Genomic DNA, 17,606 nt, shown 5'->3' with positions numbered 1-17,606 from the left:
CCTCCTTCTACTTTGCCTCTCTCTTCTTCCCGTTTCCTATTTTCTCATCTCCTCCACTTCCTCACCTTCTTTTCCTGGAATATTAATTTTTTTTAGTAATCTTTTTCTTTTTTTGTGAGTTAAGTGACTTACCCAGAGTCACACACCTAATAAGTATCTGATGCAGGATTTGTACTCAGGTCCTCCTGATTCCAGGGCTGGCTCTATCAACTGCACCACCTACTTGCCCCGAACGTTTAATTTTTTTTAAAATACATTCATTATTCTGTTTCTCCCCAATTACATGTAAAAACAATTTTAACATTTTTTTTGAGTTCCAAATTCTCTCTCTTTTTCCCTCCTCTCTCCCCTCATTGAGAAGGCAAGGATCCTGATATAGGTTATACATGTGCAGTCTTACAAAACAGATTTCCTTATTAGTCATATTGAGAAAGAAAACACAGACCAAAAAGATAAAAAAGAAAAAGACAGAAAGTAAAGAAAAAGTAAGCTTTGATCTGCACTCAGACTCCATCATCTTTCTCTAGAAGTGGATAGCATTTTTCATCATAAGTTCTTTGAATTATCTTGGATCATTGTGTAGTGGAGAATAGCTAAATCATTCACAGTTGATCATTGTACAATATTGCTGTTACTGTGTATGGCATTCTCTTTGTTCTGCTCATTTCACTTTGCATCAATTCACGTAAGTCTTTCAAAGGTTTTCTGAGAGCATCTTGCTTATCATTTCTTATTATACAATGGTATTCCATCACAATTATATAATACAAATTGTTCAGCCATCCCCCAATTGATGGGCATTCCCTCAATTTCCCTAGCACATTTATTAAGAAATGCCTTTCCATTCATTCATTCATTCATGCCTACCCCTCTTTAGTGTTTGGAACATAATAAACATTTAATAAATGCTCATTCATTCATTCATTCATTCAGGCTCCATTCTCTCTCCTCCCCTTCCCTAGTTTGGGGCACAAGGTAAATACTTGATTGCTTTTTCATTCATGTCCCCCTCCCCTCTTACCCCTTCTCCTCCTTAACTCTTCCAAATCTCCCTGGGCTAGAAGACCTGTCATTTTCCTGTGCTTCCTCCTCCAGCCTACAGTTCCAGCTTTAGTCCCTCTTTCTAAGACCCCTGAGGAGTTTCCATTTACTTAGCGGTGCATCTCTAAGTCTTAAGCCATCCTCTTCCTATTGCCATCCTTTTTCTTTCTCTGATGTCCCTGTTTTGATACAAAGTATTTCTAAAAGGTAATATAGCTCTTTCAAATATAAGCTCCTCAAGGCCTGGGTCTATCTCTTTTTTTATTTGTATTCCCAATGTTGTATCCCCACGAGAAGCTGCGTAGTGTAGTAGATACACCAGGTCTTGGAGTACAAAAGACCCAGGCTAAAGCCCACTTCTTACACATTTTGGCTGTGTAACCCTAGACAAGTCACTTAACCTCTCAATGTTCTTGGAAACTTTCTAAGACAATCAATGGCGCAGCAGATACTGATCTGTATTGTTAGAAGGAATTTCTTGATTTGAAGTTCCCTATGAAATCACAAGTGTGTTCCCCACTCCAAACCACCACAAAATAAAATGAAGATCCCCAGGGCACAGCAGTACAGAGTTTGTATTAGCATTTATTAAGTCCATTAACTGATTGAACAGATTCTCCCCTAGCCTTATGTTCACACCTAAGATCTCCCACCTCCATCAACCATCTTTCAAAGGCTGGTGTCCACTCCTACTATAGCTGCAGTTTTATCCAGAAGTTCCAAATCCCTGAAAATTCTTTTTGAGCTATTTGTCTCTGCACAGTCTTGAGGAAACTGGATACCTAGTTAGTGGAAGAGCTCTTGGTTGATCAGCTGAGAGTTCTAGGCAAGAAGTGGGAGGAGAAATGGAAAGTAAAGTAGCCTGTCAAAAGTGAGAGAGTAAAGGAGAGTCATTGACAAGTGGTTTCCTTTTTTTTTTAACCTGACGATTCTATATTTGGTTCTGTCTTCATTACTTTGTCCTTTAGAGGCTACAGCAAACATGAAGTAGACCTCTCTATGTAAACTGTACCAGTGAACTTACTGTGAAACTACTCTATTAGCTGATTTTGCTTTCTAGACTTCCTGGATATGTTTTTACTGTAAGAATTGCCAAAAAAAAAAGTTTTTCTTTTAAAAAAGTAATTTGAAAACTCTTAATAGGGTGGAGCTAGAGTGACATCTTATGACTAGTTAGGGAAAGACAGGCAAGCGTATAATACTCAGTTTTCTTGAACAGGGGAAAAGGAAGGGAACAAGCCTTTATTAAGCACCTACCATATGAGCCAGGTGTCAGCTAGGTGTAGCAGTGGATAGAGCCCTGGGCCTAGAATGAGGAAGACTCATTTTCCTGAATTCAAATCTGGCCTCAGACACTAACTGCATGACCCTGGGCAAGTCACTTCACCTATTTGCCTCAGTTTCTTCATCTGTAAAATGAGCTGGAGAAAAAAATGACAAACCACTCCAGTATCTTTGCCAAGAAAACCCCAAATAAGAATCACAAAGAGTTGGACATGATCAAAATGACTAAAAAAATAGCATCAATTAACAACAAAATGTACTAGGCACTTCTAGAAATCTTATCTCAATTAATCCTCACAACGACTCTGTGTGTTAGGTTCTATGATGACCCCCATTTTATAATGAAAGAAACTGAAGTAGATAGCGGTTACAGGACTTGCCCAGGTCAGATAGCTAGGAAATATCTGAGGCTACATTTGAATTCAGGTCTCTACTGTATCACCTGGCTGGCTAAGTATGTGATCAACTGTTAGAAGCATTAGCATTCTAAAGTTTCTTCTATGTACAATTTCTCATTTTTTCTCTCAAATAACTTGGCTAACCAACCCTAAGAATTAAATAGTCTCTTAACACTCCAGTAAAACTTCAGGCAAAATGCAGATCTGTTGAATGGTTTTCATTTCAATAAACATTTATTAAGTACCTAGAGGATGTATAGTGCAATGGTAGATGGGGCATGGAGGAGGGGAAGAACCCAAAGTTTAGAAAAGACAAGTTCAGCTTTCTCGGAGATTAAAAATAATAATGGAAAATTTGTAGCATTTTAAGGTTTACAAAGCATTTTCCTTATATCCTCCTAAGGATCTGTCTCAAAAAGCCTAAGTGAATTCCCATGGGCACAGGGAGAATTTAAATCCTGTCTGAAATAGCATTTATCACAAAGCTTTGCACATAGTAGGTCCTTAACAAATGCTTCATTAATTCATTCATTTAAAATACTCTACAAGTTACTTCTTGTACATTTTATCTCCTACCTCCTTCCCTTTGCAGAGATGGTACCATATTCCCTGGAATTCACTTGCTAATTTTAGCTCCACAGAATCCCTAGTGTAGGGTTAAATTGGTTCACTGAAGGGTCAAGATAGGGAAAGGAGGAGAGTGTAGACAATATAGGGGTGATCTCCTGGGAGAAAAAAACCAGAAGAGTGGAGGGAATGGAGGTCAAAGGACAAAGCATGGTTGTGGTTTTAAGGCATAAGGCAGAGAAAGCTAGAATTGATCATTCTATTATGATTAAAATAATGAACAGATAGAAAGAAGTATTTCAGAGTTCATGAACAAGTTAAGTTGAATACTGTGGCTAAGATGGAATGGAGGAGTAGTTCATGAGAAGTGAGAAGCTGAGGAACTGGGAAGTTAGGGTATTTGAGGGAGTATTTGGAGGCTATGTTGAAGTCCCTTATAAGATAGCAGGAGCTGGGGAGAAGAAAACGGCTGATAGCCAGGCACTATATTCATTGGTGAAGGAAAGAGAATGTGCTGGGGATTTGTTGACAACAGCCAAAATGAAAAGTTATATAGTTCTTGATTTCAAGGAACTCCCATTCTACCGGGGGAAGAAAACATACATGGAAGGTTTCAGCTGACCTCAGATGGAAAAGTCCCCTGGTCCTTAAAGTACAACAGGAAAGCAGATGGTGATGCCTCTTCTTTAATGTCACTTCCACTGAAAAAATCCTATCAGTTTCTGATGTTGAACTGTTTTACAATGCCAAGGATTTTGGTGGCCAGAACTTTCTTTTCTGGGTCTTTAGTGTCTGTGGCTGTAGCACCTGCAGGAGTAATTGCCAGGCTGCCTCTCCACAGGGGTTGCTTCCCAGGAGGATGGCTGAGGGCACTGGGCTGGAAGCATTGCTGTTGCCAAGGCTCTTGGGTTCATGTCTCCATCAGGATCTGAGGGGCGATGGTGGTCAAGGTGCTGGTGTTGGTTTGGCTTGCCTGGGACGCGCTGCCACTCACCCTGTCTTTCCCTGGAGGGACCTTGCTGCTTTGGCTAAGTTGCCCCGCCTGCCCTGTGGGTGACATGTGATTGGCAGTTGGCAGAAAGGGTATTGCCTCCCTGGATGATGGCCATGAAGGAAGTCTGGTGTTTGCTGCCACCGTCAGGGTTCCTGTACCTATTTTTTTGTGAGTGTCAGTTGGTCAGCAGTTTCTGTGGGTGGTAATGAGGAAGCTGGGGCCCTTCTTCACAATTTCTCCCCTCAGTGATGACTGTGGAGGCTGGTCCAGTGGTTTGGGGAACACTGCTATTCTAAAGGGTTTGGGGTACAGGCTCCTGCACTACCTCCCTCAGGGTCTGAGAGAGGATAGTGGTCAAGGTGGTGGGTGATGGTGGTGGTTTGACCTGCCCGGTCCATACTGCCTCCTTTCTCTCCCTCGGGGGCCTTGCTGCTTCTCCGAGGCTGACTCGCCTGCCTCTGTTTCCCTAGAGGTTCATTCCTCTAGAGTTCTCTTCTCCCACACCCTCTGCCATTCACTTGGAAAGACTGAACCAGTAGCAGATTAGCGAAGCCAGCTGAGCACCAGGAGAATGGATCCATAGGGGACAACACATCCAATCAGGGGCAATAGTTACCCTGAGGGAAGGCAGCTTTAGGAAGCGCAGACTCTGATGACCCTTGGAGCCTAGCAGAAAGCTAAAGCTAAAGTGCACCTCCCGAGTACTCTACAAAAGGACAGAAGCACTTCCAGGAACCAAGAGTTATAAGACGTTACTCGTATATGTTCTCTGTATGTGTGCCTCACCCTTGAACTTCAAATCTGTGCCTATTCTCCCTGTGTATTTGTGTGAATACATAGTCAGACCCGTACTTTAGGAATATCCAATCACCGGGGATGATTTGGAGGAGAGAGACTGGAGGCAAGGAGGCTAATTAAGAAGCTCTTCTAAACCAGGAATTTTAGATGATACAAAAACAAAAAGATATTAATAAAAATGTATTTAAAAAAAACTTGCAGATCACCAATCTTGATTACATAGTACTAAGGATGACAGAAAGATGATGGACTACAGGTGCAGAATTAAGACACACATTTTAGTATGTTATCAATAAGTGGATCTGAGTTAGGTATTAAGTCAGCCTGTGGTTAAGTAGACAAAGTGCTCAGCCTGGAGTTAGGAATACTTGAGTTCAAATTCTCACTTCAGATACTATGTGACCCTAGGCAAGTCACCTGTTTGCCTCAGTTTCCTTTACTATAAAATGAGTATAATAATAATAGTCCCTATATTTCAGGGTTGTTGTGAGGATCAAATAAGATAAAAATTGTAAAGTACTTAGCACAGAGCCTGGCACAGAGTATGCACTATATAAATGTTAGTTATTATTATTTTGTATTGATGTTCATTTGTCACAGAAGAGGTTTTATTTTTCTTGGAGGGCAGAGAATTGGTCATCAATGCAAAAAGAAAAAGACAAAGATGATTGATGATGCATTTTTAAAAATGCAGTGTAGAGGGGCCCCTATGTGGTGCAGTGGATAGAGCACTGGTCCTGGAATCAGGAGGACCTGAGTTCAAATCCTGCATCAGATACCTATTAGGTGTGTGATCCTAGGCAAGTCACTTAACTTCCCCCTCCCCCCCATTGAATGATAGACATCCAGAGGAAGAAATGATGGAGTCTGAATTCAGATTGAAGCATACTATTTTTTCATGGTTTTTTTTTCCCCTTTGGGTCTGTATCTTCTTTCACAACATGACTAATATGGAAATGTTTTACATGATTGCACATGTATAACCTGTATCAAATTACTTACCACATCTGAAAGAGGGAAGGTAAGAGAGGGAGGAAGAAAATGTGGAACTCAAGATTTTTAAAAAATATTTAAAATTGCTTTTACATGTAGTTGGGAAAATATCATTTAAAATTTTTAAAAATTTGTGTTGGAGAACAGAAGGAAGTTTAGAGGGAAACACCAACAAGCAGAATTAACATGCTGAATTCAATATTCGAAGGGTGTGTTCCAAGAGTCTTAGTGCACTTTTAAGCTTTAATAGCCATGATTCAGCTCTGGTGGCCAATTGCCATTCTTCTTTTGTTTTTGTTTTTGGCTAGACAATGGGGTTAAGTAACTTGTCCAGGGTCACACAGCTAGTAAGTGTTATGTGTCTGAGGCCGGATTTGAACTCAGGTCCTCCTGAATCCAGGGCCAGTGCTCTATCTACTGTGACACCTAGCTGTCTCCCAATTGGCATTCTTCACAAATCACAAGCCACACTTTTACACTGTCTGTCCCCCATGCCTAGAATCCTCCAATCAGCCTCTTAGAATCAAATCCTGGCTTTTGCAGGAGGCCTTTCTTAGTTCTCTGTACTCCAAAGCCTTCCTTCTGAGAAGCTTCCATTCACACTGCATATATCTTGTATGTACATAATTACTTGAAAGTTGTCACCCATTAGAATTCTCCTTGAGGGTTGGGAGGGAACATGTTTTAGATTTTCTGTGTGTCCCCAGCACTTAGCACATTGCTTGGCACGCAGTAAATGCTTAATAAATACTGGCTGAGTGACCAATTTACCAGCATTTATTAAGCACCCACTATGGACAAGACACTCTACTGGGGATACAAGGACAGAAACAGTCCTTTGCTTTCAACGTGCTTACATCTGGGGGGGGGGTGGGGATATGAACATATAAAAATATGGACAAAATAAAGATAAAATAAGTACAAGATAACCTTAGGAAGGGAAGACACCAGAGCTGGGACGATTAGGAAAAGCTTCACATAAATGTTTTTTGTTGTTCAGTTTTTCAGCTATATCTGACTCTTCATGAGCCCCCTTTGGGGTTTTCTTGGCAAAGATACTGAAGTGGTTTGCCATTTCCTTCTCCAGCTCATTTTACAGATGAGGAAACTGAAGCAAACAGGGTAAAGTGACTTGCCCAGGATCACACAGCTAGTAGGTATATGAGGCCAGATTTAAACTCAGGAAGATGAGCAGGCCTGGCAGTCTATCCACTGAGCCACCTAGCTTCCCTAGAAGGATAACTTAGGCTGAATTTTCAAAGAAACTAGACAGTCTAAGAGAAGGAGGTGAGGAGGGAACACATTCTGAACATGGCAGACAAAGGCACGTGGACAAAAGATGGAGCCTCATGCATGAGAAACAACAACAGAGGTCAGTTTAGCTTGATCATAAAATACAGTAAGGGAAGTAGTATATCACAAATACGCTCTAGATCTTCTAGAGCAAGGCTTTCTACATGCTCCCTCAGGGTTCTAGCAGTATCCCTGTCTGATAGAAACAATATCCTAATCCTTATCCCTATGCAGGTGAGACTAGCTTTTCCTTATTAATATATTAAGACAAATCTGGTTGGCTCAGGAGACTAAGGACTCACACTGCTGACATCATTTCCTCATTGCCTGGATACAAAAGCAGCCACACAAATGGAAGGGGAAGGGGAAGAGTCCTTTAGATTTTTGGGTGGTGGATGGATTGTGAGGTGAGTTTCTCTCCTTTGAATGTTAGGGTCAATACCCTTAATGCATCAGTCATTTACTGATCACCATGTAAGGTAATATAAAAGCTATTTGTTAATATAGACAGCCCCTGACCTCCTTTTTCCCGGGAAAAGCATATTCCCAGAAACAAGAAAAAAGATTTTTCTAGTTTTTCTTTCATCCAATGGTATAACAACAAATAATAGTAACTGGCATTTATATACTGTCTACTATGTGCCAGGCACTGTGCTAAGAATTTTACAAATCCTAATCTCATTTAATCAAACAATCCTGTGAGGTAGATACTGTTATAACCCTCATTTTACAATTGAGGAAACTGAGTCAAACAGAGGTTAAGTGACTTACCCAGAGTCACACAACTAGTAAGTTTCTAAGACTGGATTTAAACTCTGGTCTTTCTGACTCTATGCCCAGTACTGGGTCATCTAGCTACATCAATCCAAGGGTTCTGAAGGAGCAGAAAAATGCTTAATTGGGTTTTAGTCCTCTCATAGGACCTGGGGAAGGATTACTTTCATGGGGTTTGTGAACTTGGGTGAGAAAAAAAAGGGTACATCTTTATTTTCAGTAACCTCTAACTGAAATTTGGCATTTCCTTCAATTATTTTAAAAATATCATTCCGAGGAGTCCATAGATTTACCAGTCTGTTAAAGGGATCCATGACATGAAAAAAAAAAAATCAAGTAAAGTGAGGAGGCAGACAGGCGGCTCATCAGATAGTTTGGGGTTCTGTACTTAGAAAGACTTGACTTCAATTTCAGCCTCAGACACTTATTAGACCTAGGACAAGTCACTTGACTTTGTCACAAATCTTTCCACTTTGCATTAGGCCTGGTTTCAACTCCAAGGAACAAGACGCCCCTGTTAGGATAAGCTCATCTCGCCTAAACTTACCACCATGCTTTTTAACTCAGGCCTTGATTGATGGACATCACCTCTCAGCCTCTTCTCCCTCTAATTAGAGGACTGGGGGTAGAGTACAAACTCTCCCAAAAGTCTTCCTTTATTTTATTCTTCCTGATGAAAATTTTTACTGTTTTAGAAACAGAGATAAAGCATGTTTTTAAGGTTCCTTTCCTTAAAGCATGGTTACCATAATACATATAAATCTAACAGGCTAGCTTCTCACTTGTGATAATATTCCAGACCAAGATTTTTTGGACTGTTTGGAAAACATAGTAAACTATGGATAAAGCCACACTAAGCATTTGTTCTGAAAGGAAACCATATTCTGGGCTGAAAAATGGGGATCAGTCGAATAATTACAAAAAAGAAAAAAATTTTTTGTAGAAAAAGATGATCCTTTGTGAGGTGCTTATTCAGATCTTTGTCACTTTCACTATACACTATTTTTTAAAGGATGCTGTTTTATATTTTCTATACTTATAGTTAGAAATGTAAATAACTAGCAGTTATGAAATAACCAAGTACTCCCATCAAAATGCATGTAAAAAAACCTAGAAACATAACATATTGTTGAAACCAACATTTTTTAATCTGATCATAATCAGTTCATGAAAGTTTTGATAGTTTTACAGCTTGAATGGCTTTCACTGAAATGGTAAATGAAAAATAGATTTTATGTAACCCAAGTATACATTTTTTGAAGTCTCTATAAAAATGAGATTTTAAAATAAGGATATCTTGAGAGAGTCATCTTCAATTATATGTCTTCTACAAGGAAGAATATGCATATCCTGGAGGTCTTTAAAAAACTACATATGGGGCAGCTAGGTGGCACAATGGCCCTGAAGTCAGGAAGATCTGAGTTCAAATCCGACCTCACACCAAACATTTAACACTTATTAGCTGTGTGACCTTGGGTAAGTCACTTAACCCCAACTGTCCAACAAACAAACAAAAAGTACATATAATATTAATAAAAATCACTTAAAGGGTATAGTTTTGTTGTAATAGCAGTATACTGACACTGCTCTAAAACAGTATTTCTCTACTGGTTTAAATTAAATGTGTTCAAGAAGCAAAGCCTTCCTTTATAAAAGACAGAAACTGGACTCAGCTCATTCCACTCCACAGAACAGGATGCCTTCGCTGAGGGTACCCCCTCCTTTTGTGTGCTGTCTCTCCTTTTATGTTATAAAATGTAAGGGCAGGGACTGTCTTTTTATTAATGTATCCCCAGCACTTGTACAGTGCCTGGCCACATAGTAGGCGCTTAATAGATACATAGTAGATACCAATGCAAACAGGGTTAAATGATTTCCCTGGGTCTCACAGCTACTAAGTGTCTGAAGCCAGATTTGACCTCAGGAAGATGAGTCTTGATTCCAAACCCAGTGCTCTCTCCACTGCGCCACCTAGCTGCCCCACCTGACATGACATAAATCATTATGATGATGATGATGATGATGAGGATCAAGTGTGATAATAATATAAAGCACACTAAAGCCACTCAGCACAGTGTCTGGTATTAGGTGCTATATAAATGTTAGCTATTATCACTGAGGATCAAATGAGGTAACAATTGGAAAGAACTTAGCACAGTGCCTGGCACACAGTAGGGGCTATGTAAATGCCGGCTATTATTATCATCATCATCATCATCATTAGGATCAAATGAGATAATTGGAAACCACAATGCCCCGCACATAGTAAGCTGTATAAATGTTGATTACTACTGCTGGTGCTACTACTACTCTTTTTTTCCATGACTTTTATTTTTTTTTAATTAAAAATTTTTTTAATTTTATAAACAATTTTTTTTAACATGCGTTTTTAAAACTTTGGGTTACAAATTTTCTCCCTTCCTCCCTCCCCACCCACCCTCATTGAAAAGGCAAGCAACTCGATAGAGGTTATAGACGTGTACTACCACTACTCTTAACCACCACCACCACTACCATGTGCCAGACTTAGGGCTAAGCGCTGGGGCAGATCTTGCCCTCAAGGAGCTTATATTCTTCTACCACGACACTTCGTCTAAGGCGCCCCGACCTGAGATTTCAGCGGGAATGGGAAACTCCAGGAGAGGAAACGCCCCCTTCCAGCGCTGATCAATATTCGATGAGAGACTCTGGGAGATTCAATGACTTGCCCAAGACCCTGCACCCCGAGGCGGGACCCTCCCTCCTAGGCTACCCTCCCGCGCCACGCAGACCCGTTACAAGAGCAGCCCCCTTTGCTCCTGCCCGACCCACGCCCCCCACGCCAATTCCCAGGGTCCCGCCCCAGCACTGGCGCCCCAGATCGGCCGGTCTTTGGGAGGAGGTCTCTAGTGGGCCGTTCCATTCCGGAGAATCCATCGATCGTGGGGGCAAAACGAGGGATGAGGGCAGCCGCAGGGAGCGTTAGAAGAAAGGGAATGCCACCCCCAGTACAACTATTTCAATGAATTTAGAGGAATCTTCCTCATTGAGATGTGGAGCCTCACCGTCCCGCTCAGAATTTATTTTTCACTTTGGAATTGTCTGTTTCTTTGCGTAGTCAGTAGACTAGTCTAAAGTGTCGTGCGCGGAGGGGGTGTTATGATTATAACCTGGTAAATACTCTGTTTAGAAGTTAATACAACACTATGCAAGAATCTTACTGAACTTTATATTTTCTCCGGAATTGGTTAATGGGTGACATTTCTTTGTCTTTTGGTTCTTTCAAGAAAGGAACTTTTACCTCCCCTTTTGAGGCTCCCAAATGGTTCAGGCTGTTAACGTAGTGCTTAACGGGATACTGCGAGAGTGACTGCCATGTTGGACCGAACCAAGCTGTTTCCCAAAAATGGGGGATCTAAAGTTGGAGAATATTTGACCTAAAGAACTAAGCGTCATCAAAGACCGAAATCCCGCTTCTTGTGCCAGTAATAGAGTATATTCGAGACATTCCCAAACAGGTCTCTGCGGTTCTGAGCTCTTACAGGCACGCCGTGGCACACAAGGGCGTGGAATCTTCCCCCTCGCCGTAGGCCCGTTGGTACGATCCTTCCCTCAGGTTGGGCGCACATGGCCTGGGAGTAGGAGCCGGCGGGCCCCGCGGTGGCAGCTGGTAGAGTCAGAAGTTTGGTGGCGGCGACACCAGGGGAGCAGCGAGAGCTGAGCGGCGGCGCCAAGGCCCATGCAGGACTCGGAGAACGTGGCGGTGCCCGAAGCGGCTGAGCAGCGGGCTGAGCCGGAGCAGCAGGCCGCCGAGGAGGAACCGGAGCGGCCTGCGGGGCCCGGGGCCCAGGAGGCGGCGGCGGCCGCCTCCGTTCTCGTGCCCGAGGAGAAGGAGGAAAAGGACGTCGCTGCGGCGAGGGTGGCCAAGCCTGGGCCGGAGCCCGAGGCAATCGCGAAACCTCTAGCAGTAGAGAGGACTTCCGGCGCACCGGCTCCGGCCGGGTTGCCGCCGTCGTTGTCCCCACCTCCGGGGGAGCCGCAGCCGCCCGAGAAGGTTTCCGAGCCCAAAGCGGAGCCCCCGGCGGCTAAGGAGGAGAAGCGGGAGGAGAAGGAGAAGGCGGAGGACCGAGGAGGGAAAGAGGAGGAGGAGGAGAAAGAGAAAGAGGAGGCCGGGGGCGAGAAGGAAGACCAGGGCAAGGAGGCCGAGGCCGAGCCCAGGCGCCTGGAGAATGGCAACGAGGAGGACGAGATCTCCTTCAGCGACCCCGAGGGCTTCGTGGACGACATCAGCGAGGACGGTGAGGGCCGGGGCTGGGGGCGGGGGGCGCGGAGGGGGAGGGCGGGGGGCCTCCCGGAATAAGAAACAGCCTACCTCTCCACTCCCCCCGAGTCTGGAATGGTCACCTAATAACGATAGCCCCTATTTATCTTCTCTGACTATAACCCAGGCTGTCGGAAGAATTATCACCAAATGAGGAAACTGAGGCATGCAAGTGACAGACCAGAGGTTACAAAGTGCTCCTTTTTGTGCCTTGTGCTGCTTTCGCAGTCTGATGAAACTTACACGTAACGTTTCCTAAAGTGACAAAGGAAATTTATCATACTGAATTATAGTGGTCAATTTCTTTCTTTCTTTTTTTTTTTTTTAGTACAAGTTTCACAGGTGTAAGTTAAGTATCTCGGGGGTCTAGAACCAGGGTTGGAACCTGACTGCAAGTCTCCATCATTTTTTTTTCCCTACTTGTTTATTCAGATTTCTGTGGGTGGAGAGACTGTATATGTGTAATGAGTGAATGGGAGAGGTTGGGGGATGGGGTAGGGAGAAAAGTAGGGATGACCTGAGCAAGTTACTTTACTTGTCTGAGACTCAGTTTCCTCATTTGTAAGATAAAAAAAGTTTAATCACGCACTTCACAGTGGTGAGTATCAAATAAAATAATGCACATACAACACTTTTTCCAATTCTTTAAGTTCTATAGAAACAGGAGTAATTTCTTTCTCTTTTTTTTGAGAAAAGGAAGAGAGAGATCCTTAAAAATGCTACTGGACTACACAGGTTTGAGTCAGAAATGTTCAAAGTATAATAGATCAGTATTCCAGGAATTTATTTTCTTTTTACAAAATAGATTAAATACATTATGTGTTTTACTCACAGGCCTCTGACTACAAGAACTATGGGTAAGGTTGCCTTTTCTTTCAGATAATTGAGTATATTTGCTGTACTGCATTGTTAGTCTCTGGGTTTTACAGCATTTGCTTCTCTTCCAGGGAACCTCAGAACAGGTCCAGTTTCATGACTTTTTCTTAATTTCCCCTTCCCCTTAGTTAAGATTTTAATTGACACACAGAAAACGCACTAATCTCAGATATTCCTAGAATTGGTAAGGGGGTAGAGTTGTAAAGTGGCAGCAAGCTGTTGTCATCTGCCTAGGTAATCTGCTTCTCCATTTTTAAACTCCATGAATGATGTGTAATATAATAATAATTTGTATTCATATTCCTTAATATAAATTTGAGTTACAAAAATATAAGTATGTATATTCCCATTTTGCATGTGAGGAAACTGCAGCAGAGAACAGATTATTGTACTTAAGAGTTAGAAGGGAAGGGTATGAAAGTAAGGATGCAGGATTTGGGTTTAGATTCTGCCTACGATTTATTTATTTGTTTGTTTATTTTTTAACCTTGAGTAAATTATTGTCCCTTTCAGAGCTTTAGTTTCCTTATCTATCAAATGAGGAGGTTGGACTAGATGGCTCCGGAAGTCCTTTTCAGCTCCAGAACTATGGTTCTGGGTAGTGGGTTCAAATCCCAAATCTGCCAATAAAATAATATGTTTGATAGGCGGCATCTTTGCCTCCATGGGCTTCAATTTCATTAATTCTCAGGTCCCTTCCAGCAGTTAATCTATGAAGGGAGATTACCAAACAAGCCTCCTCATTTTTCCCGATTGAACAGCTTAAATTTTTTTTTTTACTTTTTCCAGTTAACACACTTTTATTTTCTATTCCTCTCTCCCCAGGTTAAAAAAAAAAAAAAGAAAAATCAGAACTTCATAACAAATACGTATAGTCTAGCAAAATAAATTACCACATTGGCCATGTCCGAAAGATGTCTGTATCTGCATTTTAGATCCAACGCATTGCTTCATCTTTGGCCCTCTGGAATTGCTATTTGTCAGAGTTCTAAAGCTTTTCAAAGTTGTTTTTCTTTATAATCTGACACCTTTATTTTATAGCTGAGGAAAATGATGTGCAAAAAGGTTAAATGGCTTTCTCAGAGTCACCTAATTAGTAGCAGAAATGGAATTCAGATTCACGTATCCTGTTCCTTAAATCTATCACTCTTTTTTCACACTGACTAAAATTAAAAATAATCATAAACCTTTTTTGTAGAAATATGTAATAAAAGAAAACAATGTACAAAATTGTTGACGTCTTGTAAATTAAAAAGAATAGTGGATTATGCTCAACCATTCATTGAATTAAAACTAAAAAAATTTCAATTCCATATTATTGGTGCTGCAATTGAAATATCAAGGGAAATCTTCATAATGCATTTTTAATACTTATGAATTAATTCAAGGTGTAGACATGGTTTGACAAAGAGTTTGTAGCTAATACAGCAAAATAGTTGTTGAATTGAGCAACTTGGATTTAAAATATCCTTGAGCTTTAAGAGACTTAGGATGTTAGGACTATACCTTAGATATTATAATAGCTAGCATTTATCTCTTTCAAGTTTGAAAAGTACTTTACATACGTCAATCTCATTTGTTCTTACAACAGCCTTGGGAGATTGAAGCTTCTTTATCCCCATTCAGTATTTAGGAAACTGAGGCAAACAGGATAAGTGGCTTCCTAGTGTCACCAGTTTGGATTTGAAATCAGGTTTTCCTGACACTTAGCTTAGTGGATCATTTTGCCCAGCCTTGTTCTACAGAAAAGGCTGTGTGTAGGCTGTGTGTGTGTGCGCGCGCGCGCGTGCGCCTAAACACAGCACAGGTCCCCTGGCACCAAATCTCCCTTTTTTGTAGGTTTTTTCCTTGTAATAACTTCTCCGTGGTCAAGTGATTTAAGTGGCTAGTGTGAATGTTTCATGTAAACATTTTGCAGGTCACATAAAATGCCTTATAAATGCTAGCTAGTTATTATTCTTATCAGAGAAACTGCCAGTTCTGACCTGATTATGGGCATTTCTCTTCTACACATCTTATACTAAACACATTTTTAGAATTTTGTGTAGCTTTTCATTTGAACTTTTCATTGACCCTTCTTAAAAATCGTAACACATTGTTTAATAGCAACAACCAAAGACTTGATTTATTTCTTGATACATTAAGTTAATTTCACAATTACGTCTTTACATGCAATTATCCTTTCCATTTAGTTTTTCCATTGAATCTAGTGCTTAGTTAAGCAAGTAGTGGTCAAGCTTTTAAGTCTAAATGTTTTCCTCTTAACTCATTAAGTCTTGTCTTTCTTTATAACTCATTAGTCGTAAGAATTTATCCATCTCTTTTTCTGGAGCCATATTAGAGGATAGTTAACCAGGTATTTGTGCTTGTAATGATAAAGGACATTTGTAGGTACTTGATCTGTGATTTCATTAATATAGGAAACTCCAAGATCAGAAAATTCTCTACCAATACAGGTTAGGACCTTTTATATAACTAGAGACTTATCAGTCTTAGAAGCAGGGATTCTTAACTTTTTTGGGTCATGGACTCCTGTGGTTGTCTGATGAAGTGTTTGGACCCCTCTCAGAATAATGTTTTTAAATTTGTAAAATAAAATATTTAGGATTACAAAGAAAATTGAAATATAGTTACCAATTTTTTTTTAAACTCACGTTTAAAAAAATCAAACCGGGGTAGCTAGGTAGCTCAAATGGATAGAGCACTGACTCTGGAGACAGGAGGACCTGAGTTCAAATATGGCCTCAGACACTTGACACTTACTAACTGTGTGACCCTGGGCAGGTCATTTAACTGTGATTTGCCTCACCAAAAATTAAAACAAAACAAAACAAAAAAAACCCCAAAACTGCATGTTTACATAGGTGAAAAATGCCTTTGCTAGAGATGCCTATATCACTGAGAAGTTAAAGACTTTCCCAGAGTCATATTGCTAAGTGTATATGTCAGAGGAAGGAGTTGAATTCAAGTCTTCCTTGCTTTGAGACAAGCTATCCACTGTGTTCCACTTTACTCTCTTCATATAGCTACTAATTTTTTTTTTATGAACTACTTGTAAAAATGGTAGGTGCTTATAATGAGACATAGGTCTTTATGATTGTGGGAGGAATGGCATCAGTTTGTATAAAAACTGACTTGCATAAGATGCAAACCTTATAAAAGCTGAACAGGCTTAACAGGCAATTTAATTGTATAGTATGTGAGTTTGCAAAGTAAGTGCAAGGGTTTGATTGAATTTTGCATGGTAGATGTACCAGGGATTTCTTTAAAACTGAGAGTTTGATATGTAGCATCTTTATCTTCTTCCACTTAGCTAGTCTTTGACCTTGGTTTTAACCTCCTATTAAGTTCTACATTTAGAATAATAGTCTTGGAAATCATTTTCAAAAGGGTAAATTTTTATTATCTATCTTGGAGGTATTTGGATACCCTTTAATTAGGAATAAAGAAAATTGCATTCTGTTCTTAACTGATGTTTTTCCTTTGTAATATGCCCTTATATTTTTCATCCTATCCAAATTTTAGGAATGTACTTGCAGCAAGGGAAATTATATCAGCCAGTCTTTTTCTGACCTCTGATATTTTGTGTATTCAAAAGTTCAAGGTTATAAAGAAAAATTATAATTAGAGTTATAATTAGATTTAGTATAGCTAAGTATGTTTATGACAAGCCATTATTCTTGTAATATTGTTTTAAAATATTGTATAATCTCAGTTTTGATAGCTTTACTAATTTGTTAAGCTGAGCTCCTAAATAAAAGCTGTTGCTGGAACTGTGACCACTGATGTCATTATTTGGCAGGCCTCTCTTGTTTTAGAAGATCTCTTGTAGTACCAGAGCATATGTCAGCTTGCTAATGGGATTCTTGACTTACGCTTAGGACCTGACATTTCAATAGTATCAAGACAGCAGTTGTTTCTGCACCCTGGAACAATCCATTCTGTTAATCCATTAGAAGTAGAATTTTATGAAAGATTTTTAAGGAAAAAAAGGGCTATTATGGGATAGTATAGTTAATTTCAATGTGAAAATAGCAAAGTGGACAAGATGGTTTATTGAGAATGTTACCAACCCTGTTATGTGAGGCAGCCATATTCCATTTCCATTTCTTCAATTATTGTAGCATAATAAGATTTACTAAACATTTCACATAATTCTCACTTGATCCTCATAATGCTATGAGGTAAGTGCAATAGATACCATCCCCATTTTCTAAATGAGGAAACTGAGACTTAGAAACATTCATTGACTTCCCCAAGATCACAAAGCTAGTAATAGGATTAAAAA

General features: G+C 40.3%; 1 protein-coding gene across 1 annotated transcript in view; it reads left to right on the top strand.

Moving 5' to 3' along the window:
• The first annotated feature begins 11,764 nt into the window (after positions 1 to 11,764).
• EIF3B (eukaryotic translation initiation factor 3 subunit B) overlaps positions 11,765 to 17,606 on the top strand; it is a 30,466-nt gene continuing 24,624 nt past the window's right edge. The window contains exon 1 of the mRNA XM_027874429.1: positions 11,765 to 12,419. Within this exon, the coding sequence (XP_027730230.1) occupies positions 11,861 to 12,419 (559 nt within the window). The 5' untranslated portion in view covers positions 11,765 to 11,860. The remainder of the gene's footprint in view (positions 12,420 to 17,606) is intronic.

Source organism: Vombatus ursinus, unplaced genomic scaffold, assembly GCF_900497805.2.
Source record: "Vombatus ursinus unplaced genomic scaffold, bare-nosed wombat genome assembly UNPS02014807.1, whole genome shotgun sequence".
Classification (NCBI taxonomy): domain Eukaryota; kingdom Metazoa; phylum Chordata; class Mammalia; order Diprotodontia; family Vombatidae; genus Vombatus; species Vombatus ursinus.
Note: the sequence above shows the minus strand (reverse complement) of the source record. Positions and strands in the feature narration are given on the sequence as shown.